Source organism: Loxodonta africana, chromosome 5 (genome assembly GCF_030014295.1).
Source record: "Loxodonta africana isolate mLoxAfr1 chromosome 5, mLoxAfr1.hap2, whole genome shotgun sequence".
In the NCBI taxonomy this organism is placed as follows: domain Eukaryota; kingdom Metazoa; phylum Chordata; class Mammalia; order Proboscidea; family Elephantidae; genus Loxodonta; species Loxodonta africana.
This window is the reverse complement of record NC_087346.1, coordinates 157836111-157863123: the sequence shown is the minus strand read 5'-3', so window position 1 is coordinate 157863123 and position 27013 is coordinate 157836111. Positions and strand designations below refer to the sequence as shown.

At 52.5% G+C, this 27013-nt stretch overlaps 1 protein-coding gene across 1 annotated transcript in view; it reads left to right on the top strand.

Annotated features, from left to right (window-relative positions):
* Window positions 1-27013, top strand: part of ZFYVE28 (zinc finger FYVE-type containing 28) — a 127577-nt gene that overhangs the window by 62551 nt on the left and 38013 nt on the right. The window contains exons 3-8 of the mRNA XM_064286150.1: window positions 779-916; window positions 3406-3608; window positions 5433-5522; window positions 7533-7622; window positions 13679-13780; window positions 17733-19058. Coding sequence (XP_064142220.1) covers window positions 779-916; window positions 3406-3608; window positions 5433-5522; window positions 7533-7622; window positions 13679-13780; window positions 17733-19058 — 1949 coding nt within the window. The remainder of the gene's footprint in view (window positions 1-778; window positions 917-3405; window positions 3609-5432; window positions 5523-7532; window positions 7623-13678; window positions 13781-17732; window positions 19059-27013) is intronic.

The following is a 27013-nucleotide window of genomic DNA, read 5'->3' as shown; positions in this document are numbered from 1 at the left end:
CTACTCTGTCCTGTAGGGTCGCTATGAGTCAGAACTGACTCGACGGCAATAGGTTAGGGTAATCCAGGACGATCCCCTTAACTCAGTAACATCTGCGAAGACCCCTTCTCCAAGTGAGGTCTGGAAATCGCGCTCCCAGGCTTAGGGCGTGGACGTAGCTTTTTGGAGGCCGCCATTCAAACCCACTACACGCAATTTGGCAGTAAAAAGCAATGTTTTACGTATGCGTGTCTATCAATCTAGAAGTTTCATTTCTCAAACTCTGTCCTAAGAAATATGTGTACACATGATCAGAGAGAGACATTAGGGTTCGTCACTGCGGCTAAAGGCTGCCAGGAGCCATAGTGTCTATCACTGGGGGGACGGTATTGTCCCTACTCAAGGGAATACAGTGCAGCTGTTAAAAAGGCTGAAGTAAGGCCTCCATAGTAACATGGGAAGCTCCCCAGACATACCGTCAAATGAAAAGAGAGAGTCAGAAAGCACCTCCCAGCACTCTAGGGAAATATGGAAAAACTCACTTGTGAAACAGGACTTGGGGTGGGTGTGGGTGTGGGAGTTTCACACTTTAGATACTTCTGGAATGTTTGCACTTTTTATAGCAGTCATATAGCAGGCATGGGCGCGTGCCTGCCCTACTTTCGTAATCTTACAAAACAGGGAAACGCACTGAATGTTTCTCAAGTGGTGCCTTGGAGCTGCCAGCTGACGCGGTGTCCCGGCCCACTTGTGGCGCAGGAAGACAGTGTCTCAGCTGCTTTCTCCGTTTTTGTTCCAGGACAACGTGCTGAATATCATTAACCAGATTATGGATGAGTGCATCCCCCAGGATCGTGCCCCGAGGGACTTCTGCGTCAAGTTCCCCGAGGAGATCCGGCATGACAACCTGGCCGGCCAGCTGTGGTTCGGAGCCGAGGTAGTGGGGGCATGGCTGCTGGTCGTGTGGTGGCGTGTCTCTGAATGACGCCACGTGCACCTGGGATCCATGTGCCCATGTGCGGGTCTCCTCCTCCAAAAGTTCCATGCGCTGCTGGCTTATGCTCCCACCTTTCCTTAAGAAAGCCACGGGCTCGTTCCCCCAGAACTGCAAATACAGACGCGAAAAATCACCTGGGACTTCTACGAGGTTCTCAGGCGCCTGGAATCCAGGGCTTAAAAGTGGTTCTTAGCTCAGGATGTCCATTAAACCATTTGTTTATACCAGGATACTTGCCAGTTCCTGTGGAGTTGACTCCGACTCTTGGTGATTCCATGTGTGTCAGAGTAGAGCTGCTCCCTAGGGTTTCAAGGCTGTGACCTTTCGGAAGCAGATCGCAGGCCTCCTTTTTGAGGTGCCTCTGGATAGATTCGAACTACCAACCTTTTGGTTAGTTGCCCAGTGCTGCTTATTGTTGGGTACCGTCCAGTCAATTTTTGACTTGTATTTACTCCGTGTTGCAGAATAGAACTGCCTCCTAGGGTTTTCTAGGCTGTAATCTTTACGGGAGCAGATTGCCAAATCTTTTCTCCCGTGGAGCCACTGGGTGGGTTCAAACTGTCGACCTTGCAGTTAGCAGCTGAGTGCTTCACCGTTGTGCTATCAGGGCTCCTTAGCCCAGTGCTTGACCAGCTCTTAACCATTTGCCCCATCCACATTCTTAGTAGCAATAATACTAATCCTGGGAACAATAGCTCCCGCCCCCCCACCGTAGTGATGACAGCAGGACTGTACATCCTCACAATAACCTGGAGGCCTTGATCTTCACCTTCCTGCCAGTGAGTACCCCACACCCCCCCAGATGGGGAGCCAGCTTCGCCCCTGCCCAGGGGTTTTCTGCACCCACCCCCTGCAGATGTCCTGGCTCCTCCCCTTGGCAAGCTCCACTGCATTAAGGGGCACAAGGGTCGTGCTGCTGAGGGCGTCTGTCGCCCCCTTACTAGGCAGTGTCCTCTCTGCCTCCCCCATGGTGAATCCCTGCAGTGCTCCGTTCTCGCCTGGAGCTGCCCGGCTTTCGGAAGCAGTGCTTGTGCCTTCGCCACCCCCCCATTTGCCACACCCCTGTGCCCACCCCACCCCAACCTCTCTGTTTGGGGGTGCCCTCCACTGTGGTTCTGGTTGGTTGTGGGTGGCCTCAGCAGGTTATCCTCCCTCCCGAACCTCAGTTTCCCCTCCACAGAGTGGGGTCCTAGGAGCATAGGGTGGCAGCAGGGAGTCGTGAGAGGATGCAGGGTCAGCTCCCTGTGGATGCCTGGCCTGAGCGTGCCAGCATGAGGGCTTCCATGAGCTCGGCTCTCCACTCTGGCACCCCACAAACTGCTTCTTGTCCACCTCTTCTCTTGACTGTCCCTGATGGGCATTTAGGGGTGACTGGTTTTGCCACATACCTGGTGAAGCAGGTGGGAAGAGACTAGGAAAGAGTTTATACACCCCCTCAGGCCAGTGCAGGGACTGGGGGGCTCTTTGCCCAGAGAGCAGAATTTATAAACGTCCCCCGTTACTGAGCTCTGAACTGAGGGGGTGTGAGCCCCGCAGCTCTTTGTGACAGACAAGGGTAGGGGTGTGGGGTGGAAGGGGTGCCTAGAGCTGCATGTGCAAGCACAGGGCATTTTCCAGGAAACTGCCTTCTAGAGCCAAAGCCAGACCCAGTGGATTTGTGGGTGCAGAGGGGCCTTATAACCTGCCCAGGAGCCAAGGGCTCCCACACTGGTGCTTCTAGGCTCTTAAGCAGGTCAGCTTTCTCAGAGCTGTGAGCATCTGACACAAGCTGACAGAAAGGTAGGCGCCCTCTGGGGGCCCTGGACCAGCCCTGCCGGCTGTGCACCAGGACCCCAGCCCCTAAACTCCCTGATAGGTATCCCATATGGACAGGGAGCGGGCGGAGGTTACATAATGGGGGCATGCTGGCCTCCTGCATGGAGCCCCCCAGACTCAAGGGCCTTGTATTAGCCCTCCTCTCTGGGACCCGGGAGGGCCACTTTGGCCTTCAGGCAGAGCTGTGATAGCTATAAATCAGAAAAGCCATTGGATAGGGGACCAGGAGGGAGCAGATGCCAGGGTTCCCAAGACACCTGCCCTAGGGTGGAGAATGTAGGTGGTGAGGGGGGCTTCTAGGGAGAGGGTCTTGGGGGATGATGACTACATCGACAGGGGTTGCCCCAGCCCAGCCCCGCCCCTCAGCCTCCCTCCTCACCTGGCCTCTGTCCCACCTTTGCCTGGCTCTGGCAACCAGAGCTTTCTCCTGGGACAGAGCCATTTTTGGTGTTTGCTAAATGTGCCGGGACTCCCCGCCCCCTCTGCAGAGCAGAGGACACGTGCGTATGGTGAAGGACGTAGCCTCTGACCATCTGGGTGCGGTAGCCGTGGATCCTGTAGGCCTGTGGGGGCGTCTGTCCCCCATGGCCCTGACCTGTGCCCTCCCACCCCAGTGCCTGGCCGCTGGCTCCATCATCATGAATCGTGAGCTGGAGAGCATGGCCATGAGGCCGCTGGCCAAGGAGCTGACCCGCAGCCTGGAGGACGTGCGGAGCACCCTGCGTGACCAGGCGCTGCGTGACCTCAATGCCTACACGGAGAAGATGCAGGAGGCGCTGCGCCACTTCGACGTCCTGTTCGCGGAGTTCGAGCTGAGGTGACTCAGGCCACACTGGGGTCTGGGTGCGGGGACCGTGTACACAGCCTTTGCTTCATGAGTTGGGGCGGGGAAGCGTGGGGGGCTACAGGAGCTTGTTCTGATATTTTGAGCCAGAGCATTTCCCAGGGGGAGGAGCTGAGGCTGGGTCAGGGCTCCAGGAGGGGTGTGAGGCCAGGGGAGATTCCAGGGAGGGTGTGACCCAAGGTGGTGTGACCCAGGGTGGTGCCTCCCCAGGCCTAAAAGAGACCCAGGTGTCCTACCCAACCCCCACCTCTGCCCCTCCTGACACACCTGGGAAGTTCCTGCAAGTAAAAACAAACAAAAAGCCAAACATGTTGCTGATTCTGACTCCTAGTGGCCTCATAGGGCAGGGTAGAGCCACCCCATAGAGTTTCCAAGGAGCGCCTGGTGGATTCGAACTGCTGACCTTTTGGTTAGCAGCCATAGCTCTTAACCATTACACCACTAGGGTTTCCCCTGCAAGTACAGCTAGTCACAATTGATGCCCGTATCAGCCCCGTGCTGACTCCTGGCTGCTCCCTCTGGCCTCTACCTCTGACCTCCCACCTCTGACCTCCCTCTACCCTCTGCATTCAGGCCTCGTCTTCCCCTGGTCTCCCTTTAGACCATTTAATCATTCGCTCATTCCACGATACCTGCCAAGCCCCTTCTTTGTGTGCTGTCACCTGGGGGCACCTCAGCTCCGTGGAACAACGGGATACAGGGCACCGACCCCAGGGAGAGGGGTCAGGAATGCCTCACGTGGTGCTCCCCACATCTCACATATACACATACATACCCCATACATATACGTACTACATATCACACCCCTGTACCCCTCCATATACCCCCACATACACCCCCCCCACATGCACCCCCCCATCCATGCACGCACAGATAACACACCTCACTTCACACATCAGTGTCACTGGGCTCCGTGGGGCGTCCACCCACTTTGTGCTTGTCTCCCCTCCTCCCACGGTTTGCAGCTCACCGGGGGAGCTGCTGTTGACCCTTCAGAAGGCTGGAGCCCACCTGCCTCCTCTACATGGTTGATCACCCCCCACTCTACACAGGCGTGCCCTGCTCCGTGGTCCTGAGGGGTGGGGCGGAGCCGAGGGGGCCTGGTGACCATGGCCTCCACGGGAGGCCTTTGGGGAGGCCCCAGAAGAAATGGGCCAAGCACAGGCAGAAAAGGCAGGACACAAAATCCAGGTCCAGGGTGGTCCCAGCTAGTAACAACTGTCCACTTTGTAACCTTCCGAATGCCAGACGGAAACCAACCAAGTGATTCTCTCTAGGGGTGGCATTATGGAAGTTGAGTTTTATTTCCTGTCATTCCCAGATTTTCTAGAATGAGATTTCATAATAAGAAAAATTGGAATTATTAATTTAGCAGGAAAAGAACATTCCCATTTGGATAATGGTTGGGCAAACCCATTGCTTTCTAAGTTCAGCTCAGTGGACGTTTTGTGAGGGTCGCCTGTGTGCCTGGCCCAAGCTGACTCTGGGGCCAGGCCTGCCCATGCCGGGGGCTCGTGGGCAGCTCAGCCATCCGTTCACTCACCCACTCGCTGAGGCTGCAGTCCAGGGGGGACGGCCATGTCATGGGCAGTCACGGTTCTAGCGGGCAGGAGTGAGACGTGGCTGGGCTGTGGGGCCGGAGGAGGCCTGGGCTTACCTGTCCCTGGGGAGGAGCTTTAGTTTTAAAATAGGAATTATAGTGGTGGAAAGTGTGTATGTGTGAAACTTAAAATGGGCGGTCTTGCAATCAGAGTGATTCCATTTGGTTTAACCTGATGTCTTGGTCTGTGTCCGCAGCTATGTCTCAGCCATGGTGCCCGTGAAGTCCCCTCGGGAGTACTACATGCAGCAAGAGGTCATTGTCCTGTTCTGTGAGACGGTGGAGAGGTGAGGAGCAGCCGGGCCACTGCCATCGGGGCTCCTGGGTGCCAGGGGCCCTGCTCCTCCCTGCCCAGCTCCAGGCCTGTGGGAGCTGAGGCACCCCTGGGGGGTGACAAGAGGACACACAGTTGCCTCCTTACCCACCATTTTTGTTCTCTCCCCAGTGGGTGCTGAGGGGCAGGTCCTTCAACCTGCTCGGCCTCAATTCTTGGCCCCACAGACAGGTGGGGGCAGGTCCCACAGATGAAGATCACACATCAGAGGATGAGAGCCACAAGGCCCAGCCATCGGGGCAGACCTCCCTTTGCAGAGGTCCTCGGGGAGCACAGCTAGGGCCCCAGCAGAGGGTGGGCTCTTGTCTCCTCAGTTCACTTCTGTACCCTTCATCTATTCACTTCACCTCCTCACCTCCACGCCTCCTCACTTCCACTCATCCACACCTCCTCAGCTCGACTCCTTACCTCCTCACTTATTCACTTCACCTCCATACCTCCTCACTTCCTCACCTCCATGCCTCCTCAACTCCACTCCTCCATACCTCCTCATCTCCACACTTCCTCACCTCTATGTCTCCTCACCCGATTACAGTCTCACCTTCACCCTTCCTCACCTCCATGCTGCCTCACCTATTCACTTCACCTCCTCGCCTCCATGCTTCCTCACCTCTTCACCACCCTGGAGCCCACCACATCACCTACTCACTTCACCTCTCACCTATTCGCTTCACCTCCTCACCTATTCACCTCCTCAACTCCGTGCTTCCTCACCTCCACTATCCATACCTCCTCACCTCCTCACTTGTTCAGCTGACCTCCATGCCTCCTCACTTCCTCACCTACTTAGTCACTTCACCTCCTCACCTCCACTCCTCCACACCCCCTCACCTCCACTCCTCCACACCTCCTCATCTCCACTCTTTCACACCTCCTCACCTACTTAGTTCACCTCCTCACTTCCACTTCTCCACACCTCCATACCTCCTGTCCTCCTCACCTGGTCACTTTACCTCCTCACCTCCGTGATTCCTCACCACCTCTCCTGTATAACTCCTCACCTCCCTGGAATAATCACTGCCTGTTACGTCACGTACTCACTTCGCCTCCTCAAATATTCATTTTACCTCTGCTCCTCCACACTTCCCCATCTCCTCACACCCTCACCTCCATCCCTCTCACCTCTACAGACCAGGATGGGGCCCTTGCTGGATTTCAGGTCTGCAGAGCAAGGTTTTGGGGGTGAATTATTAGTATCTCCTGGGGCCTGTACAGCCATCTGAAGTCATATTTCCTCAGTGGACTTTGAGGCTAAGATTTAACCTAGATATTTCTCTCTCCAATTTGATTAGTGTGATGGTCTTAGATAAGTTCTGAAATTGCCTATTGTCACATCATAGATTGTTAAAAAGACAGATCATTCCCTATTTATGCTTTGGGAGATCTTTCATATTGTCAGAAAATAAGATGACAGAAAATACCTTTTACTCTGAAAAAAGATGTCATCAGCACCTACAGAGGAAAGCATTTGCGTGCCCAGGGAGCAGAATGATTCCCAGAAAGCAAGTTCAGCTTTTCAGGGAGGTGGTAAATCATGTGGGGCAACGTCTTCCTTCACATTTACTCTCGATGCTGAGTTGTTTCCATTTCCTGGCGAAGCGAAGCCCTTGACGGGTCATCCCTCTTACTGTTTGATTGGACGTTATGGCTCGTTTTCCTCAGTGTCTCATCAGCTTCCCCAACAAGCACAGGCTTGGTCTACTCCCTGCTTCTTCCCCCCCTTCCTGGGACAGGGGCAGGATCGGGCAGGTGGAAGATGGGGAAGGTTGATTGGAAGATTCCAGAATCTCTGCAACAGATGGCAGCGTTGTCCTCCAGCCTCAGCCCTTTGTACATGCTGCCCTTGTCCACTGAGTGACTTGTCCACTAAGCGTAGATGCACGCATAGGTTGACCTGTGGACACAGGCAGGCAGGCAGACAGGCTGGGCCTGTCCCTTCTCACGGTCTCTCTTCCTCGGCCAGAGCCCTGGACTTTGGGTACCTCACCCAGGACATGATTGACGACTATGAGCCGGCCCTCATGTTCACCATACCCAGGTTGGCCATCGTGTGGTGAGTGTTCCTGCTGCCTGGGGCCTGGGGTCATCATTCTGCAGACACCTGGTAGGATTGTCCCACCTCAGTTGTCCTACCTCAGCCTGGTGCTGCCTGGTCCCTTCTGGGTGCTGACACATGGTATTTGCATCCCTGGGTAGGTGGCTGAACGGCTGAGCAGCCCCCAGCAGGCCTGTTCTCATCCTTCAGCAGACCAGGAAGCGAGGCTGGGGCGCTTGGTCACTTGCTGAGCATCTCAGAGCTTCTTGGAGCCAGGCCAGAGCCAGGTGCTCAGGGGCTTGGTGCTTGGCCACCACACCCTGACTCCCAGACAGGGCTCCCCCTTCCCTCTACCAGATGAGGGAGTGTGGGCAGGGTGGTCACAGATGGAAGGGGAGGCACAGGTGGGCGTAGGGTGTTGCATGGAGGGGCCTGGAGGCCTGTTGTGGGCAGGCAGGTGTGAAGCCGGGCAAAGAGTGAGGACTGGGTGTCCTCAGCTATGGATACCAGTTGGAGACATGGATGTGAGCAAAGTGGCTTGGGAGGATATGAGGTAGACACAGGGTCCAGGATTGGGCTATGCACAGGTGGTAGAGAGCCCCCACAGAGTGCCAGGGGAACCCAGAATGTGGGTGCGGCAGCAGAGCCCTGAGGGCCAGCACTGGAACCCCTCCTGGGAGATGAGGGTGGAGCAACAGGACATGGTAGGCTCCAGCCTGCAGGCGGACAGAGTGCTTCCCACATTGGCCGGGACCTGGACCAGTCCTGAGCTGTGTGCTGGAGGAAGGCGAGGGCAGGGCCAGGGTGCTTGGGCGGGAGCCCAGACACAGCCCTGGACAGGGCCAGCCACAGCTTCTCTGCCCATGAGGCTCCCTCATTGAAAGGCTAGACAGACCTGTTGCCTTGGGAGGTCTGGGAGACTCAGGATGAGAATAAGCCCTCCCATGGAGAAGGGCTGCAGAGACAGAGCTTGGGGCTGGAACAGGACTGTGGAGATGCTGAGCCAGGGCAGCCTTTGGACATGTGGGCTCCAGCCCCCCGTGTCTCCCTGGATTTGGGAGTGAGGAAGACACGTGGCACCCAGCCACCCGCCCACGTCCCTGCCTGGCCTCCGCATGCCAGCTCTGCAACTGAAGGGGTTTGTTCATCTTCTGGAGGGGTTTCGGGGCCAGGTCTTTGTCCTTGAGCTCAGCTCCTTGCTGTGGCTCCTTCCTTGGGTCAGTTTCCTCTTTGGTAGAAAGTTGTTACCTCCTTTCATGAAATCAGAGAAGGAGCAGGTCAAGTCACACCACAGGAGCCACCCTTTCAGATCCCCTTCAACTATGGGATATGAGAATTCCCCTTCACCTGAAGATGGAGGAAGGAGTTGGGGGGCAGGGTCCCCAGTGGGTGAAGTGTCTTCGGGGTGGATGCCTACGCTTCACCCATATCCTGTCCCTTGCGATGGCGTCCGCACCATTTTATTACATTGTGTTCTTTCTAGTAAATGTCTCTCCAAGGCCATACTAAATTTGAAGAAAATGAGGAGCATTTTGGGTTCTTATCTTCTCTTTGCTTAAAAAAAAAAAAAAAATAATAATAGTTACCGTTATTTTTAGATATAATAGTAATAACATAAAGCTACTTCCTTTTGGGCCCTTGCTTTTCCTGGCGGGGTCTGTGAGCCTTTCCTGTGGTGTGGGCTACCTGCTGTTTGTCCTGCCGGCCCTGCAGTTCCAGGGCCCAGAACTTCCTGTAGGAGACATGCAAGACTCTGCTTGGCTGCGATCCTTTAAGTTCCCACTGAGGTGTTTCCAGAACATGTCCTCTTATCCCCTGAAGGAGCCCTGGGTGGTGCAGACGGTTAAACGCTTGGCTGCTGACCAAAAGGTTGGATGTTTGAGTCCGTCCAGAGGCACTTGGGAGAGAGGCCTGGGGATCTACTTTCAAAAAATCAGCCATTTAAAACCCCATGAGCACAGTTCTGTTCTGACATTCGTGGTGTCTCCACGAGCCAGAGCCACCTCGACAGCATTTTAAAAAATTACAGTATTTATACTATTTGTAAATAAATAAAGAGTATCACTTGTAAATAATACAGTGAAGTGTTCACGGAAGTATCATATGTAATCAAAAAATTGGGGGTGGGAATCCAGACGGAGGGAACTGATTAAAAATGACACTTCAGCCATTACTGTCAATACAGAAGAATCCCTAATTCTGTGGAAAACTGGATATATTAAGTACCAAAAGGTTGTTATGAAAAAGTATATCTCTACCTCACAAGATCTCTTAACATGGTAAGTATGACTTGTGTAAACAGAAGTCAAAGCAAAAACTGTTATCTTAAAGAAAAGAAGACTTGGCCACATGCCCTTCTAGTGGCGGAGCCCCCCAGCGGGACCTGGGCCGGTCCCTGCCCTGTGCTCCCCACACTCTGTCCGCATCTGTGCCTGGGCTCCCCGACTGGCCGCCCCCTGCTGGCTCAGCTGTGTGGTGCTGCCTGGTCCTCCTGAACAGCAGCGAATGGACGTGGCCTTGTGGCCTGGGACCACAGGACCGTCGGATCCCCCAGCCCTGTGGGCAGTAGCTTCCTGGGACCCAACTGCTTCCTTTAACTGTGAGGGCATCACCAGTGCCTCATTCTGCTGCTTACCCCCTGGCTCCCAGCCAGGTTCCTCCCAATGCTGGTCCTTCTGGACCCCGACAGTGGTGTGGCCAGGCTGCTGCCCAGGGGCCACCCCCTCACCCCACCCCAGACTGGGCCAGTCAGCACAGGACAGACACTGCTGAGCACCTACTGTGTGCCAGGCCCGGGGCCTGACGATCAGCCTTGCCCTTGTCCTTGGGGTCGCTTGGCCCCTGGAGACACAGACAGCTGGGCTGTCCACCTGCCTTCTCTCTGTCCCTCCCGGGCAGTCAGGGGAACTTCCTAGACCTGCTGATGCCCCCACAGTGGGAGTAGGGGGGGAGCCATGCCCCAAATGTTCCAGCACGTGGAATGAGACATGCCGCTGGATGCCGGTTAAAGCCGAGGGGTCATCCTCAGGCCCCCGACTGCCCACGCAGAGGCTGGGCTGTGCACTGAGCCCTCGCCATTCTTCTCAGAGGCCCCCGCTGCACTGGCATCAACAACAGCCCTATTCACAGGCTGGGCTGCATCTTGGTGCCTCGCCAGGCTTGGCATGCATGGTAACCCCAGGCCTTTTCTCTGCACTCCCTGGGCAGCCTGCTCTGAGACATGCCTGCCCTCGAGAATGCTGTGTCCAGTAGGGCGTGAGGCCAGTCATTGCAGGCCTGTCAGACTCCCAAGCACAGCAGTCGGGAAGCTGGTGGGCAGGATCACGGAGGTAGACTCAGCCCCTCACTGTTGCTTCTGAAAGATGAGATTGCCAAGAAGTCAGGGCAGAAATGCACCAAACCCGCCCATTTGCTATCCATTTTCACTCTGCCTTTGTCTTGGACTACCTTAAAAACCCATTGCCATCGAGTCTATTCTGATTCATGGCGACCCCGTGTGTTATAGAGTGGAACTACCCACGTAGGGTTTTCTTGGCTGTGCTCTTTACGGAAACACATTGCCAGGCCTTTCTTCCTCGGCACTACTGGGTGGGTTCGAACCATCAACTTTTTGATTAGTGGTCGAGCACAAACTGTTCGCACTACCTGTGGACCCATGAGATCACCTTATTTACTCTTAAAGTGAAAGGTTCTAGCTTGAGAAACAACCCCTGGACACTTAATTTAATCAGCACTGTCAGTGCCTGTAAAATCCATAGAATGGACCGAGAGGAATGGGAGGCTGGCTGTGAGCCGTTTCCCTGCCTTCTCCTCTCTGAGGGGCTTGGGACTCAGCCCCTTGTCACAGCCCCGACCCCCCACCTGCTGGGCTCTCTGCAGGCCCAGAGGGGTGCTAGCTCCTAGTCAGCTTCCTGGTGCGCCCTGTGAGACAGGACACAGCAAAGCCCATGTTTTTGCTGTGACTTTTAACTCTTTCTGCACATGTCATCGTTGTTGTTCGTGGCCATTGAGTTGGCTCTGACTCATGGCGCCCCCACGTACTACAGAACAAAACACTGCCTGGTCCCACACTGTCTTCATGATGATTGTCATGCTTGAGTCCATTGTTGCAACCACTCTGTATCTTGAATTCCTTAAGCTCTCAGATACTAGCTGAAACGTTGGCAGCTCGAATCCACCTAGCAGTGCCCCAGAAGACAGGCCTGGGGATCTGCTTCCAAAAGGTCACAGCCTTGAAAACCCTTTGGAGCAGTTCTGCTCTGCACACGTGGGGTCGCCATGCATGGGAATCGGTGCCATGGCAACTAACAACATCCGACCTAGGAAGCTCGCCTTCCAGCACTGTATCGGACAGTGCTCTGTTGTGCTCCATGGGGTTCTCACTGGCTGACTTTCAGAAGTAGGTCACCAGGCCTTTCTTCCTAGTCCATCTTAGTCTGGAAGCTCTGCTGAAACCTGTCCACCGTGGGTGACCCTGCTGGTATCTGAAATATGGTGATATAGCTTCTAGCATCCCAGTAACACACAGGCTACCACAGTATAACGAACAGCTCCTGTTATTCAGTTACATTTTTCTCACTGGGTTGGATGTGTTAGAAAAAAGGAGACACTTTCTGAACTAACTAGTGGGGACTCTGTTGGAGAGCAATGACTGGCCCCCAAGACTGGTGACAAGACCTGGTCACTTCTGCAGAGAGAGCCGTGCGAGCAGACTTCACTTAAGGAAGTAGGCCATGGAGGCCGCTCCGAGAGAGCCGGGGAATGTGCTGTGTCCGCAGGTGGACGTTCTGGGCATGTGGGGTGTGCCCAGAACTGAGTGTCTGGGCCCTGGGAGGCCTGGGGCGAGGCACCTGAGAACGGCACCCAGGTCCAGGTGCTGTAGTGGAGAGATGGTCTGGAAGTGGGTGACTGAGCTGCTGGGTCAGAGCTGGGCAGGGATTGCTGGCGCGTGGTGGGAGCCCCTAGGGGACGAACTTGGTGCTGCCTGCCGACTAAGGGGCCTCCTGGACGGAGGGGCAGCTCAAAGGTTGGCTTTCAGCAGCTGTTGTCCTCGACGCTGGGGTGGGGACACTGAGGGAAGCTGCATGGCCCCAGGCCTGGAGGAGGGAGGTGGACACGTGGTGGGGAGTTGTGAGCCACAGGTGAGGGTCAGACACCTAAGAGGCAAAGATGTTCCAGGAGAGGTGGGGGTAGCCAGGCAAAGCATGCAGAGTCACAAAGCATAAGTTTTCGCTGGAGACCCTCAGGGGCTCAGGAGTGAGGCTGGCCGGGGAGCGCTGGGTCTGCATTATTGCAGCCTGGTGTGGGGCTGGAGCCAGGAGAGGCTGTGGTCATTTTGGGTTAGAAAGACTCCAGGGAACACCTGGACTTGGGGGGTGTGGACAGGGAGGCCCCGTGGCCAACGAGTCCTAGCAGTTCCATGGCAGGCTGTGAGGGCAGACCAGGGGCCACACTGTACCAAGTCTCCCTCCGAAAATGCCCCCCAGACACCCTACCCATCCCCAGTTGGACCCTACCCCGGAAGGTGAGAGGTATGATCCCTGGGTTTGGGGCGGCCCTGCTCATGGCCAAGTTGAGTGACTGGAGGCGCAGGGCGGCCAGTGGGGGTGGTGCCCAGCTTCACCCCAGGGTGAGTGACTGCCAGAACCCAGGCTATGGGCTTTCCCTGGCCGGAGCCTCAGGCCTCACCACTAACTTCCATTTCGCTTTTGAGTAAATCATTTTCGGGCTAATTCTGATAAATGTCTACAAGTAAATTTAAAAGCAAACCCAGTTTTCCCCTTTTCACGGAGATAGATTTTGGTAAAAGATCTTATACCTACGTACTGGATTGCAGCAGTCATGTACGTGGGTGTATTTTTATGATGCTTTCATGATCCCTCAAATGAGCATAAAAAAGGTGAAGCCAGGGTGACAGTTTCTGTCATTTTTAGCTAACCTTATTGAGATTCAACCCCAAGAAGGTGAGGTGGAGGGCTCTGGGGGTGCGTGTGTGCCTCCTTCCAGGTGTTTAGACAGAGGTCCTGGGCTCATGGCTGAGACCTAACAGCTGCTGGCTTTTGTCCTGACTGCAGTGGCCTCGTGGTGTACGCAGACGGACCGCTGAACCTGGACCGCAAGGCGGAGGACATGTCTGAGCTGTTCCGGCCCTTCCATACGCTGCTGCGGAAAATAAGGTGGGGGGGGGGAGGAGGAAAAAGAAGAGGGTGCTGAAGTGGGGGTTCCCTCTGGGGTAGAGTAAGTGGAAACATAGCAACGTGAGCCACCCCAGAGTTGTCCTTCTTCCCGGGAACTCCTGGTGAGAATGGGCGGGTGTTAATAGCCTTCATGGGGCTGTAGGCAACCTCCAGCCTCTCCTTTGTCTTTGCCTAGGCCTCCCCATTGCATCCCTGACTCTTTCGTGCTGCACGTGAGGGTTTTTACACAGCAGGTGGCACACCTCACACCTGAGCCGTCCTTACACTGAATGTGCAAAAAACAGGCTACATTTTTTATCCTGGACAGTCAGCTTACCTGTTGTTCATCAGAGGCCCCAAGGCTTACTACTACTTATAAAAAAAACCAAACAGTTACCCTCAAGTCAGTTCTGACTCTCGGTGACCCAATGTGTGCAGGTAGAACCGTGCTCCACAGGCTTTGCAAGGTTGTGATTTTTTGGAAGCCGATCACCAGGCCTGTCTTCCAAGGTGCCTCTGGGTGGGTTCGAACTGCCACCCTTCTGGTTAGTAGTCAGGTGCTTAACCACCCTCTCCGTTCAGTGATCCGTTACTACTATTTAAGCTGGTGGTTTTCAAATTGTGGCCTTTGTCTGTTTACTTTTATTTCTTTCTGCTGTAAAATTTACGTAACATAAAATTTACCACCTTAACCATTTTTTTCTTTTTTTGGAGTCCTGGTGGTGCAGTGGTTAAGAGCTCAGCTGCTAGCCAAAAGGTCGGCAGTTCGATTCCACCAGTCCACTCTTTGGAAACCTTATGGGGCAGTTCTGCTCTGTCTATAGGGTCGCTATGGGTCAGGATCGACTTGACAGCAATGGGTTTGGTTTGGTTTTGGTAACCATTTTTCAAGTATGGCATTCAGTGATGTTAAGTACATTCACAATGTTGTACAACCTTCACTGCTATCTATTTCCAAAACCTTTCTATAACCCTAAACAGAAGCTCTGTACCCTTTAAGTAATAATTCCCCATCTGTCTCCTCCCAGCCCCTGGTAATATCTAATCTGTTTCTGATCTGTGAATTTGCCTATTCCTACATATTTCATATACGGGGAATCACAGTATTTGTCCTTTGGCATCTAGCTTCTTTCTCTCACCATACTGTTTCCAAGGTTCTTTAGTGTTGTAGCATGAATCACAACTTCTTTCCTTTTTATGGCTGTACAATATTCCATCTGTGTTGGGGAACGTTGCATAGGAGTGGACTAGGAAACTGCCCCAGGATAAACCAGATGTAGTATATATATGCTCACAGCGGAATACTACCCAGCTGTAAGTGGGGGTGACGTTCTGATACATGCCACGACACGGGTGAATCGTGAAAACAGTATGCTACACAGTAAGCCAGGTGCAAAGGGCAAATATTGTATGTCTTAGTCGTCCAGTGCTGCTAACAGAAATCCCACAAGTGAGTGGCTTCAACAAACAGAAGTTTATTCACTCACAGTTTAGTAGACTGGAAGTCCAAATTCAGGGTGTCAGCTCCAGGGGAAGGCTTTCTCTCTCTCGGCTCTGGAGGAAGGTCATTGTCATTAATCTTGCCCTCAAGTAGGAGCTTCTCCGCAAAAGAACCCTGGGTCCAAAGGATGTACTCTGCTCTTGGCGCTGCTTTCTTGGCGGTATGAGGTCCCCTTCTCTGCTTATTTCCCTTTCCTTTTATCCCTTGTAAGATAAAAGGTGGTGCAGGCCACACCCGAGGGAAACCCCCTTTACATGGCTCAGGGATATGACCTTAGTAAGGGTGTTACACCCCACCCTAATCCTCTTTAACATAAAATTGCAATCACAAAATGGAGGACAACCACACAGTACTGGGAATCATGGCCTAACCAAGTTGACACATATTTTGGGGGGACACAGTTCAATCCATGGCATTATATGATCCCACTAGCATCTAGAACAGGCGAGTGCATAGAGGCAGAAAGTAGATCCCAGGTCACCGGGGGCTGTGGGGGACGGAAAGGGGGCTTATTGCTTAATCACACAGGGTTTCCGTCTGAGACGAAGAAAAGTTTTGGAATGAGATAGTGGTGAAGGCTGTACAACATTGAGAATGTAATCAATGCCGCTGAATTGTACCCTTAAAAATGGTTAAAAGGGAAAATTTTATGTTGTAGTTATTTTACTAAGGAGCCCTGGTGGTGCAACAGTTAAGTGCTCAACTGCTAGCAGAAAGGTTGGCAGTTGAAACCCACCCAGTGGCTCCGCGGGAGAAACACCTGGCGATCTGCTCCTGTAAAGGTTGTTGGTGGTTGTTGTTGGGTGCCAGCAAGTCTGACTCACAGCAACCCTGGGTGCAACAGAACGAAGTACTGCCCAATCCTGTGCCACCTTCACAATTATTGCTGTGCCTGAGGCCATCGCTGCAGCCACTGTGCCAATCCGTCTCGTTGAGGGCCTTCCTCTTTTTTGCTGACCCTCTACTTTACCAAGCATGATGTCCTTCCCCGGGGACTGATCCCTCCTGACAACATGTCCAAAGTATGTGAGACATGGTCTCACCATCCTTGCCTCTAAGGAGCATTCTGGTTGTACTTCTTCCAAGACAGATTTATTTGTTCTTTTGGCAGTCCATGGTATATCCAATATTCTTCACCAACACCACAATTCGAAGGCATCAATTCTTTCTTATTCATCATCCAGCTTTAACGTGTATATGAGGCACCTAACAACAGCAAATATGTTACTGCGATAAAAATAAATACCACTCCTGTTCAAAAAATCTATAACCATGGGATGGTATGTTGCCAACTGTTACAACAATAGGTTAACACAATGATTCAAAGAGAGCGAAAGGTGCAAAGATGGCCGATCCCAGTAGCCAAAGCCCGCCAGGGATGGAACAGATAAACAAATGGTAGGTTTATACAATAAAAGTCTGTTTAGCCATGGGAATGAATGCTCTCTCGCAACACACATCATTATCGGGGAATCTCACCCACAGAGTTGCCAGGTTTAGCAAAAAATAAACAACAAACCAAAAAACTGGCATGTACAGTTAAATCTTAATTTTAGATAATACTTTTTTAGTATAAGTCAGTCCCATGTGGGACACGTTGTTGGGTGCTGTCAAGTTAATTTCCGACTCATAGAGACCTCAGTGTGACAGTAGAACTGCCCCACAGAGTTTTCTAGCTGTAATCTTTATGGAAGCAGATTGCCAGGTCTTTTCTCCAGAGGAGCCGGTAGTGGGTTTGGACCATCAATCTTTTGGTTAGCAGCTGAGCACTTAAGAGTTGTACTACCAGGGCTCCTTATTTGGGACATAGTTATACTAAAAAAACTGCCTGCTTTCTCTCTGAAATTCAGATTTAACCAGGCATCCTGTATTCTATCTGAGAACCCCACACGCGTGTAATATTGGCAAAGGAATCCTGGCACAGGAGTGCAGACTGCGTAATCCCACGAATCTCAAGAGCAGCATCTCAGTATATGATCTAAAGTCAGGATGGTGGTAAGGGGGAGGGACATGAAGGGCACTCGAGGCCGTCTGGGTCCTGGGATATTTGTTGAGCGAACGGGGAAAGTCTTTGTTAACCACCGTATAATTTTTGTTCACGCCTTAAACCTTTTATTAATGCAACTTGCACATTCCTGAAAGTCAAGTCATTCTTGGTTCCAGTGAGAGATTCAGAATCTCATTTTGCAGGAAGAAAGCATCCCAGAATCTCCGACTGGGATGCCCGGTGCACAGCCACCCACCCGGGATGGCCGTGGCTTGTCCCTACCTGGAGACGGGCCTGTCCTGTGTCCTGGGGGAGGAAACGTGATGCTGTGTGAATGCATTGTCTGTATTCTACACCTGTTTGCTTTTCTGCAGGTGCAGACGTCACAGGCGTTGCGCCCCCTCTTGGCGGCTGCGGCACGGCCTTTGGGACCTCACCCTCATTTTCTCTCTTGGTTTCCATAGGGACTTGCTGCAGACCCTCACGGACGAGGAGCTGCACACTCTGGAGCGGAACCTCTGTATCTCCCAGGACGTGGAGTTCCCCATCCGAGCAGATGCCCAGGTGCCCACCACCCTGGCCCCCGCCTTCTCCGCACCCTCAGCCCCCACAGAGCCGCTCTCCACCAAGGCCAAGGACCCAGACACAGAGCTGGCCTGCTCCATGCAGTACGATGACCAGGAGCTGGAGCAGCTCAACCGCATGGTCCACAGGGCAGGGGACGAGATGTCGTCCCTCCTGTCTCCGCCTAGTGCCTGCCAGTCCCCTGCTCACAGGCCAGGGGCCGAGGGCAGCCCCCGCGGGGAGGTCTCTCCTGCCAGGGTGCGGCTAGAGCAGGGGAGTGACGAGGAGAGGGTGTTCTTCATGGATGACGTGGAGGGGACGGGAGAGGCCCCCGGCAGGCCAGAGGCACCGGGCAGCCCCTTCAGGTGGGCGGGTAGCACCTGTGTCCATCCCCAGGAGAGAGGGCAGGCTGAGGAGAGCAGAGAGGTGGGGCCCAGTGAGCCTCCGGCAGAAGAGGATGAGGACTCACGCAACAACAACATTGAAGATGACAAGATGCGGGTGGTGAACCTCTTGGGCACCAACTCCTGCAGCTGCCTGGATGCTCAGCTGTCACTGGATGGTTGGGAGGCCAGCGCCGATGACGCCGAGACAGCCGAGATGATCGCCCACCGGACAGGGGGCATGAAGCTCTCGGCCACGGTCATCTTCAACCCTAAGTCACCGACGTCCTCGGACTTGGCTGTCACTGCCCCAAAAGCTCCAGGCAGAGGGGTTTCCCCACCAGACCCCACTGTGCTGAAGGTGGACACTGAGCCCCACACACTCACCCCGGCCGCCACCAACTGCCTCATTAACTCCTGTGTGTGCTGTGGGAGCTGTGGGGACAGCAGGGATGAGGCTGTCGAGAGCTTACAGAAGTGCAGCCCTGGGAATGTCATCAGCGCCTCTCATACAGGCTTGGCCAAGGCCAGCGACAAGGGTCCTGGGGAGAGACTGGAGAAGGGCCTGCCTGCCCCGGAGGAGCTGCCTGTGGGCGCCATGGCCCCTCTGCCCCCAGAAGACGTCCCTGATGGGCAGGAGCCCAAAGTCTCTTCTTCCTCCCAGGGCCTGGCACACACAGTGGGTTCCCAGGTGGACCCAGGAGGTGGATTGCCAGGTGAGGGTGATGTCGGAGGTCAGCAGGAGGGCGAGGGCAGGACACAGGACACTGGGAAGGAGGCCATGAAAGAGAGTCAGCTAGAGCCAACGGCCCAGCAGGAAGCCCGGTGCCAGCCGGGCTCCAGGTAAGGCTTCGAGGTCAGAGAGAGGTCCCACCTCATGGTCCGCATCCCAGGCATCTTGTGTGGGCTGGTCCTCCTGGCACTGAAATATTCCCTACCAGGGCTGATGGCCTGGGAGATGCTGGGCCAGCCTCAGGTAGGCTGTGGAGGGGCTGGGTGCTGGCCGAGGGAGGCCCAAGCCCAGCCAAGACTTCTGCCTGAGGTCACAGGCACCACAGGTGCCTCTCAGTCTCTGTCTCCGCCATCTCTGAGCATGTCCCCACCTCATCTCCTTAGCAGGCTGTGTGGTTGCTGGCTCACATACTGCTGCAATTATTTCGCAGACCCTCGAAGGTGGGTGCTCAGTCCCGGGGCCATGGGGTATCCTGAGACTACAGTGCCCTGGCACTGCCCACTGATTCCCTGTCCCTCCCCTGCCCCCTTGCCTCACAGCAGCTCCACGTCTCTTCCCCTTCCCTCCTTCTCCTCTGCCCTCTTTTCACTCTTCTCTCCAACCTCTCCCCTCTGCACCATCACCCCACATCCTCCTTGCAGCCCCCCGTCCCCTCTTCACCACCCCCCATCCCCTCCTCACCATCCCCCGTCCCCTCCTCACCATCCCCCCGTCCCCTCCTCACAGCTCTCCTGTCCCTCTTCACCTCCTCTTCTTCTTCCTTCATCCCCCCTTTCTCCTTTCTTTCCTCCTTTGCTGTCCTCCCTCCTGGTTCTCCCCCTTCTCTGGCACCTACTCTCCCCCATCTCCTGCCCGCAGGCAAGTGACCAGGAAGGGCAGCCAGGGTAGAGGTCTGCAGGAGCCCAGCTCAGAGCATTTCTAGACTGCAGGCCCCTGTCCCACCTTGCTCCCCTCTCCCCTTGGCATATCCTGAAGGAAGTGACTCCTGCAGCATCGCACCTGGCACCTGCTACTCTTGATCATGATTGTTTGTCCTCTTACCTGGGCCCTGCCTTTGTAGGGCTCCTACCCTGGCTGTGGACACATCCACAGAGAAGGTCCCCCCAGAGAGCCACTGGAGCTGGGCACCCAGGGGTGGGCAGCAGGGCTGGCACGGGGACAGGTGTGGGAGGGAGACCGTCGTACCCACAATAGGGCAGCAGGCCTGGGGCTCCTCAGACCAGGAGGGCACAGGTGGACCCCTGGGAGGGCTGCGTGGCCCCTGGCTGCTCCCGTGTGTCTGGTCTTCCCTGGGGGTGCAGTGACTGTCGTTCCCCCCTTCTCCCCGACAGTGTGTGAGGAGCCGGCTAGCACCCTGCTGAGTGTCTGACTGCTTTGCCTTCTCTCTTCTCATGTGGAACCTGAGGCCTCTGTAACCAGGTGTCCGCCAGCTGGCTTTTCTGTGCTGATGGGCTAGGTGGGTTGGGATGAGGGCTCACAGGGTCAGCAAAAGGCCGCGTCTGTTGTGGGCGCAGTAAGGCAGCCAGGCCTTGTCTAGGTACCTCCCAACCTGCCCCTCAGACACAGGAAGCTCTCTGAGCCACAGCCTCCTTGTCCCTAAGATGGTTTGGCAAGAGCCTGGGCCAGGCTGCCACAGTGCCAGGGCTTTGGCCAGGTCGGAATGAGGAGCCCCATCCTGCTGCATGGAGCTCAACAGTTCTGCCGGGGGGCTGGAGGGGTGTGTATGTGTGTGTGCATTGGGAGGGGGTGGTGTGGGAGGGTTAAGGGCCCGGGTGGCCAGGTCTGCAGGCTCGGCCTTGTCCTCCACAGTGTGGTTCTGAAAGATTCTGGAAAGGAAGCTGACTTGGGTATGTGTCTGTGGCTGCATCCAGGGTGGGAAGCATAGACTCTGAGCCCTTCAGAGCCAGTTCCTGGCAACAGTGATGTGGCCTGGGTGCTTGAAGCTCGCCAGCAGGTCAGCAAGGGCTTGAGGGTTCCTTCCGCAGACGGCCAGTGCCTCCCCTTCAGTCTGCAAAGGGCTTCCCTAGTATCTTACTCCCGTACATCTCTGATCTTACCGCAAGGAAGCTTGTTTCCATGTTAAAGATGGGGAAGGTGCAGGCCAGAGGGTAAAAGTGACTCTCCAAAGGCCACACAGCTGGGAAGAATTTGGTACTCCGGGCTGGGTCTTAGATTCTTGGAGCCCTCCCACTCCATCCACTTCACTGGTCTTGACAGAGAAGAAGACCTACAGGGCTGTGTTGCCTGTGATGGGTGCTGGGGAAGGGCATGTCACCCCCTTCCCTGCCTCTGCACACCGCCCAGCAGCCGGGGATGCAGGCAACACCTTCCCCTTGTCAAACAGCTGTGACCCTGGCCTTGGTCAGGTCCCTGGTGGGAAGAAAGGTCAAGGTAGCAGGCAAATACAGGCTAAGTGTCCCATGAAAAACTAGACCACTCTTGCTCAAGAAAACAATGTTGTTGGCTAATGTAGAAGTCACTGGGACAGCCATCCGGTTTGCCTTGAGAACCCAGTGCAACTGTCTCCATAAAATCAGTACTTCCCAGGGAGAACAGTTGTCATAGATTGAATCATGTCTTCCAAAAGACATGTCGAAGTCCTAATCCCTGTACCTGTGAATGTGACCTATTTAGGAAAATAGGGTTTTTCTTTGCAGACATGATTAGTTAGGTTAACAAGGTCATACTGGAGTAGGGTGGGTCCTAGTCCTAATCCCTCTGAATGTTGTCTTGTAAAAGAGAAGGACAGACAGGGAAACAGGGTCAAACAGAGGAGAAGACAGCATGTGAGGATCCATCTGCAAGGCAAGGAATGGCAAGAAACGCCCAGGGCTGCCAGAAGCTGGTCAAGACAAGGAAAGATGTTCCCCTAGAGCTCACAGAGAGAGCATGGCCCTGCCGTTGTTGTTGTTGTTAGATGCTGTCGAGTCAGTTCCGACTCATGGAGACCCTGTGCACAACAGAATGAAACACTACCCAGTCCTGCACCATCCTTACAATCGTTGTTGTGTTTGAGCTCATTGCTGCAGCCACTGTGTCAGTCCACCTCATTGAGGGCCTTCCTCTTTTCTGCTGACCCTGTACTCTGCCAAGGATGGTGTCCTTCTCCTGGGACTGATCCCTCGTGACAACATGTCCAAAGTATGTAAGACGCAGTCTCGCCATCGTTGCTTCTAAGGAGCATTCTGGTTGTACTTCTTCTAAGACAGATCTGTTCGTTCTTTTGGCAGTCCATGGTATATTCAATACTCTTCGCCGACACAATTCAAAGGTGTCAACTCTTCTTCGGTCTTCCTTATTCATTGTCCAGCTTTCACATGCATATGATGCGATGGAAAATACCGTGGCTTGGGTCAGGCGCACCTTAGCCCCCAAGGTGACATCTTTGCTCTTCAACACTTTAAAGAGGTCCTTTGCAGCAGATTTACCCAATGCAATGCATCTTTTGATTTCTTGACTGCTGCTTCCATGGCTGTTGATTGTGGATCCAAGTCAAATGAAATCCTTGACAACTTCAGTCTTTTCTCCGTTTGTCATGATGTTGCTCATTGGTCCAGTTGTGAGGATTTTTGTTTTATGTTGAGGTGTAATCCATACTGAAGGCTGTGGTCTTTGATCTTCATCAGTAAGTGCTTCAAGTCCTCTTCATTTTCAGCAAGCAAGGTTGTGTCATCTGCATAACGCAGGTTGTTAATGAGTCTTCCTCCAATCCTCGCCCCGTTCTTCTTCATATAGTCCAGTTCCTGGGATTATCTGCTCAGCATACAGATTGAAAAGGTATGGTGAAAGAATACAACCCTGATGCACACCTTTCCTGACTTTAAACCAATCAGTATCCCCTTGTTCTGTTGGAACAACTGCCCCTTGATCTATGCAAAGGTTCCTCATGAGCACGATTAAGGGTTGTGGAATTCCCATTCTTCGCAATGTTATTCATAGTTTGTTATGATCCACACAGTCGAATGCCTTTGCATAGTCAATAAAACACAAGTAAACATCCTTCTGGTATTCTCTGCTTTCAGCCAGGATCCATCTGACATCAGCAATGATATCCCTGGTTCCACATCCTCTTCTGAAACCAGCCTGAATTTCTGGCTGTTCCCTGTCGATATACTGCTGTAGCCGTTCTTGAATGATCTTCAACAAAATTTTGCTTGCGTGTGTGATATAATTGATATTGTTTTATAATTTCCACATTCGGTTGGATCACCTTTCTTGGGAATAGGCATAAATATGGATCTCTTCCAGTCAGTTGACCAGGAAGCTGTCTTCCATATTTCTTGGCATAGACGAGTGAGCACCTCCAGCGCTGGATCCGTTTGTTGAAAGATCTCGATTGATATTCCATCAATTCCTGAAGCCTTGTTTTCGCCAATGTCTTCAGAGCAGCTTGGACTTCTTCCTTCAGTACCATCATCGGTTCCTGATTATATGCCACCTCTTGAAATGGTTGAACATCGACTAATTCTTTTTGGTATAATGACTCTGTGTATTCCTTCCATCTTCTTTTGATGCTTCCTGCGTCATTTAATATTTTACCCTTAGAATCGTTCACTATTGCAACTCGAGGCTTGAATTTTTTCTTCAGTTCTTTGAGCTTGAGAAACACTGAGTGTGTTCTTCCCTTTTGGTTTTCCATTTCAAGCTCTTTGCACATGTCATTATGATACTTTACTTTGTCTTCTCGAGCCACCCTTTGAAATCTTCTGTTCAGTTCTTTTACTTCATGAATTCTTCCTTTTGCTTTAGCTGCTTGACTTTCGAGAGAAAGTTTCAGAGTCTCCTCTGACACCCATCTTTGTCTTTTCTTTCTTCCCTGTCTTTTCGATGATCTAAGACAGACTAGGAAGAAGGACCCAGCAGTCTACTTCTGAAAAGTATTAGCCAGTGAAAGCCTTATGAATAGCAGCAGAACATGGCCCTCTAGATGCCCTGAATTCAGACTTTCAGCCTCCAGAACTGTGTTTTGGCTGCCCCAGGAGACTAAGATGACAGTAATGAGTAGTAAACCATGTTTCCATCAGATGTGGACCCAGGAAATAAATTGAGCTGAGCTTCTATGGCCATCCAGTGGCAGCCAAAGTCAGCACTTCAAGCAGTGGGTCCAGCCCCACTAGCATGCTGAGCATTCTTTGGTTGGCAGCCATCCCTTGATAAGTTCTACGTGTATTTTTCTTATCATTGAAAATGGAACTGACTACCATGTATTCCCTGTGTACCATTACTGTCCCAAGAGCCCCATCTGCATCATCTCGTGTGGTCCTCAGGGCTGCCCTGTGAGATAGTGTCATCCTTGTGATGGACCAGGGGATTGAGGATGGAAGTGTAAGGAACCGACCCCAGGCCCAGTGGGTTTTGGACTCAGACCTGCTCCTTGTTCTCACTCACTTAATGGTTCTAAGCCTACCTTCTACTGGCCAGAGAACATATCAGATTCCCTCCTATCTGCCACAACTACCATACCTTTCTAGATTTTGGTAGGGTGGCCGAGCCTGGGATGCACAGGCTATGCCCACATGTTGGGCCCCAAGAAGAGCACTGTGTTGTCTTGTCCTGACCGGGCTGCGAAACCAAGGGCTCCAGTGTGGGCAGGGTGAGACCCCTTAACCAGAACCAGGGTCACACCACTTACACATTGTCTTAGGCTGGGTTCCCTAGAGAAGCAAAACCAGTAAAGCATATAAATATATAGAGAGAGAGATTTATATCAAGGCTCATGTGATTGTAGAAGCTGAAACATCCCAAGGCTGTGTATCAGGATAGGGGCTTCTCTCAATTCATGTAGCCACAGGGGCTGACAAACCCAAGATTGGCAGGTCAGAGAGCAGGTCTCCCACTCTCAGGCTGTGAAGATCGACGAATTCTAAGATCTGTAGATAAGCTGATAGCTCAAGTCACAAGAGCCTGTGGTCAGACAAACAGGAGGCAGTGCAGGATCCAGAGTGAGCAAAAAAGTGGAAAATCTGCTTATATTTGGACAGAGACCACACACCCACAGAAACGCTCTTTCAACTGATTGGCTGCTGACAGCAGATTCAGTCATGGGAGTGATCACATATAGACACTGAGAATCATGGCCCAGCCAAGTTGACACACAATCTTAACCATCACACGCGTCTTTAGAAATATGTTCAGTATGAAAAATTTCAAACATGCGGAAGTGGCAGAGTAGTATATTACACCTGTGGACTTGACCCCTGCTTCCGTGGTTACCAATGCATAGTCTGCCTTGTTTCCTCCCTGCCTCCTAGGTTCTTGGGAAGTAAAACCCAGACGTCTCATCATCCCACTGGAGTCTGTCACTCAAAGATAAGGTCTCATTATGAAAACATAACCACAGTCCCAGGGTCACATCTAAAAAGTCACCAGTCATTCCTTAGTGTCACCTAATATCCAGCTAGTAGTCAAATCCCCCAATTTTTCATTTTTTGTCACTTCGTTTGACTCAGGATCCAAATACAGCCCATACATTACAACTGGTTGAGATGTCTTTTAGATCTCTTCAACCTGTAGGTTTCTCCTTACCCATCTGCCTCCTTTCTCCCTCCTACCTTCTCTTCCACTATCTTCCCTTTTCATCTCTCCCTCTTCCACCTTCCTACCCTCCCTCTCTCTTTTCTTGAAATTTTTTTGTTGATGAAACCTGGTCATTTGTCCTGTAGGATTTCCTACAGTCTGCGTTTTGCAGGTGACATCCCCCTGGTGTAATTTAACATGTCCCTCTGTCCCCTGTACCAAAAAACAAACTCATTGCCATCGAGTCAATTCCGGCTCATAGGGATTGTGTGTCGATCCTCTGACCCAGAGCAGCACCACCCAGTAGAACTTTCTGCAGTGGTGAAACTGCGCTGTCTGTACTGACCAGTGCAGTGGACACTAGCCACAGGTGGCTCTTGAGCACTTGAAATGTGTCTAATGTGAATGAGGAACCGAATTTCGTTTTATTTAGTTTTAACTAATTTAGAGGTAAATAGCCACCTGTAGCTACTGGCTGCCATATTGGACGCTGTGGACCTGGAGGCTCAGTCAGACTCTCCCGGGTTTGCTCTTTTGGAGGCACATGGTATCTGCTTGTCTTTCTTTTTGTGATGTTAACTGCCATCAATGATTTTTGCCTAGATCCATTTTTTCGTCAAAACCAAAAAACTAAGCCAGTTTTCACTGGGTGGACTCCAGCTTGTAGCGACTCCATGTGTGTCCAAGTAGAACTATGTGCCATAGGGTTTTCAGTGGTTTATAACTCAGAAGTAGACTGCCAGGCCTTTCTTTTGAGGCACCTGTGGGTGGTCTGGAACCTCCAACCTTTCAGTTAGCAGCCAAACACCTTAACCATTTGCCCACAGAGACTTCCATTATTTCATCAAGGCTTACAAATTGGCTTGCTCCTAATTCTAGCATTTCTCTTCATTTTTTTGCTAGATTACTTCCACAAAGAGAAATTTCCCCTCATCTAATATTTGATTATCCTGAGATAAACTTTGTGGGAAAAGGCAGAAGATTTTTTTTTTATTCTTCCCATTTATGTAAGTTTTCAAAGTCATTAGTTTGTTCCCTAACATTCTCCAAATGTAACCAAGGAGGGGTTTTCTTCTTTCTTTTTTTTTTTTAAGTTTCATTATGGCAGATGCATGTACATACATTCATTGTGTTTCAACCCATTGCATTTCTTACCCTTATTAATGCTCAAATTGTCCCATCTTTGGCCAATGAGAGCATAGTCCAATTGGACCCTGGACCTTTTGACTTGGTCCTAGTGGTCTCTGACAGCTTGCTTGCTATCTGGTGTAACAAGCGGTTGTGGGCTTACCTTATATGTGTCTTGCCCTAGACCTGGAATCAGCTATTTTTTCCAGGAGCCTGGCTCCTTTTAGCGGGAAGGAATGTTTAGAGGTGCAGTCTGGGTACCAGTGTCTTCATTACTGTTGGGGCAATCATTGATTCTAGAGCTTTTCAGCAAACCACCAAAAAAAACAAGCCTGTTGCCATTGTGTCAATTCCAGCTCATGGCAACCCCATGTGTTACAGAGTAGAGCTGCTCCATAGGGTTTTCTTGGCTGTAATCTTT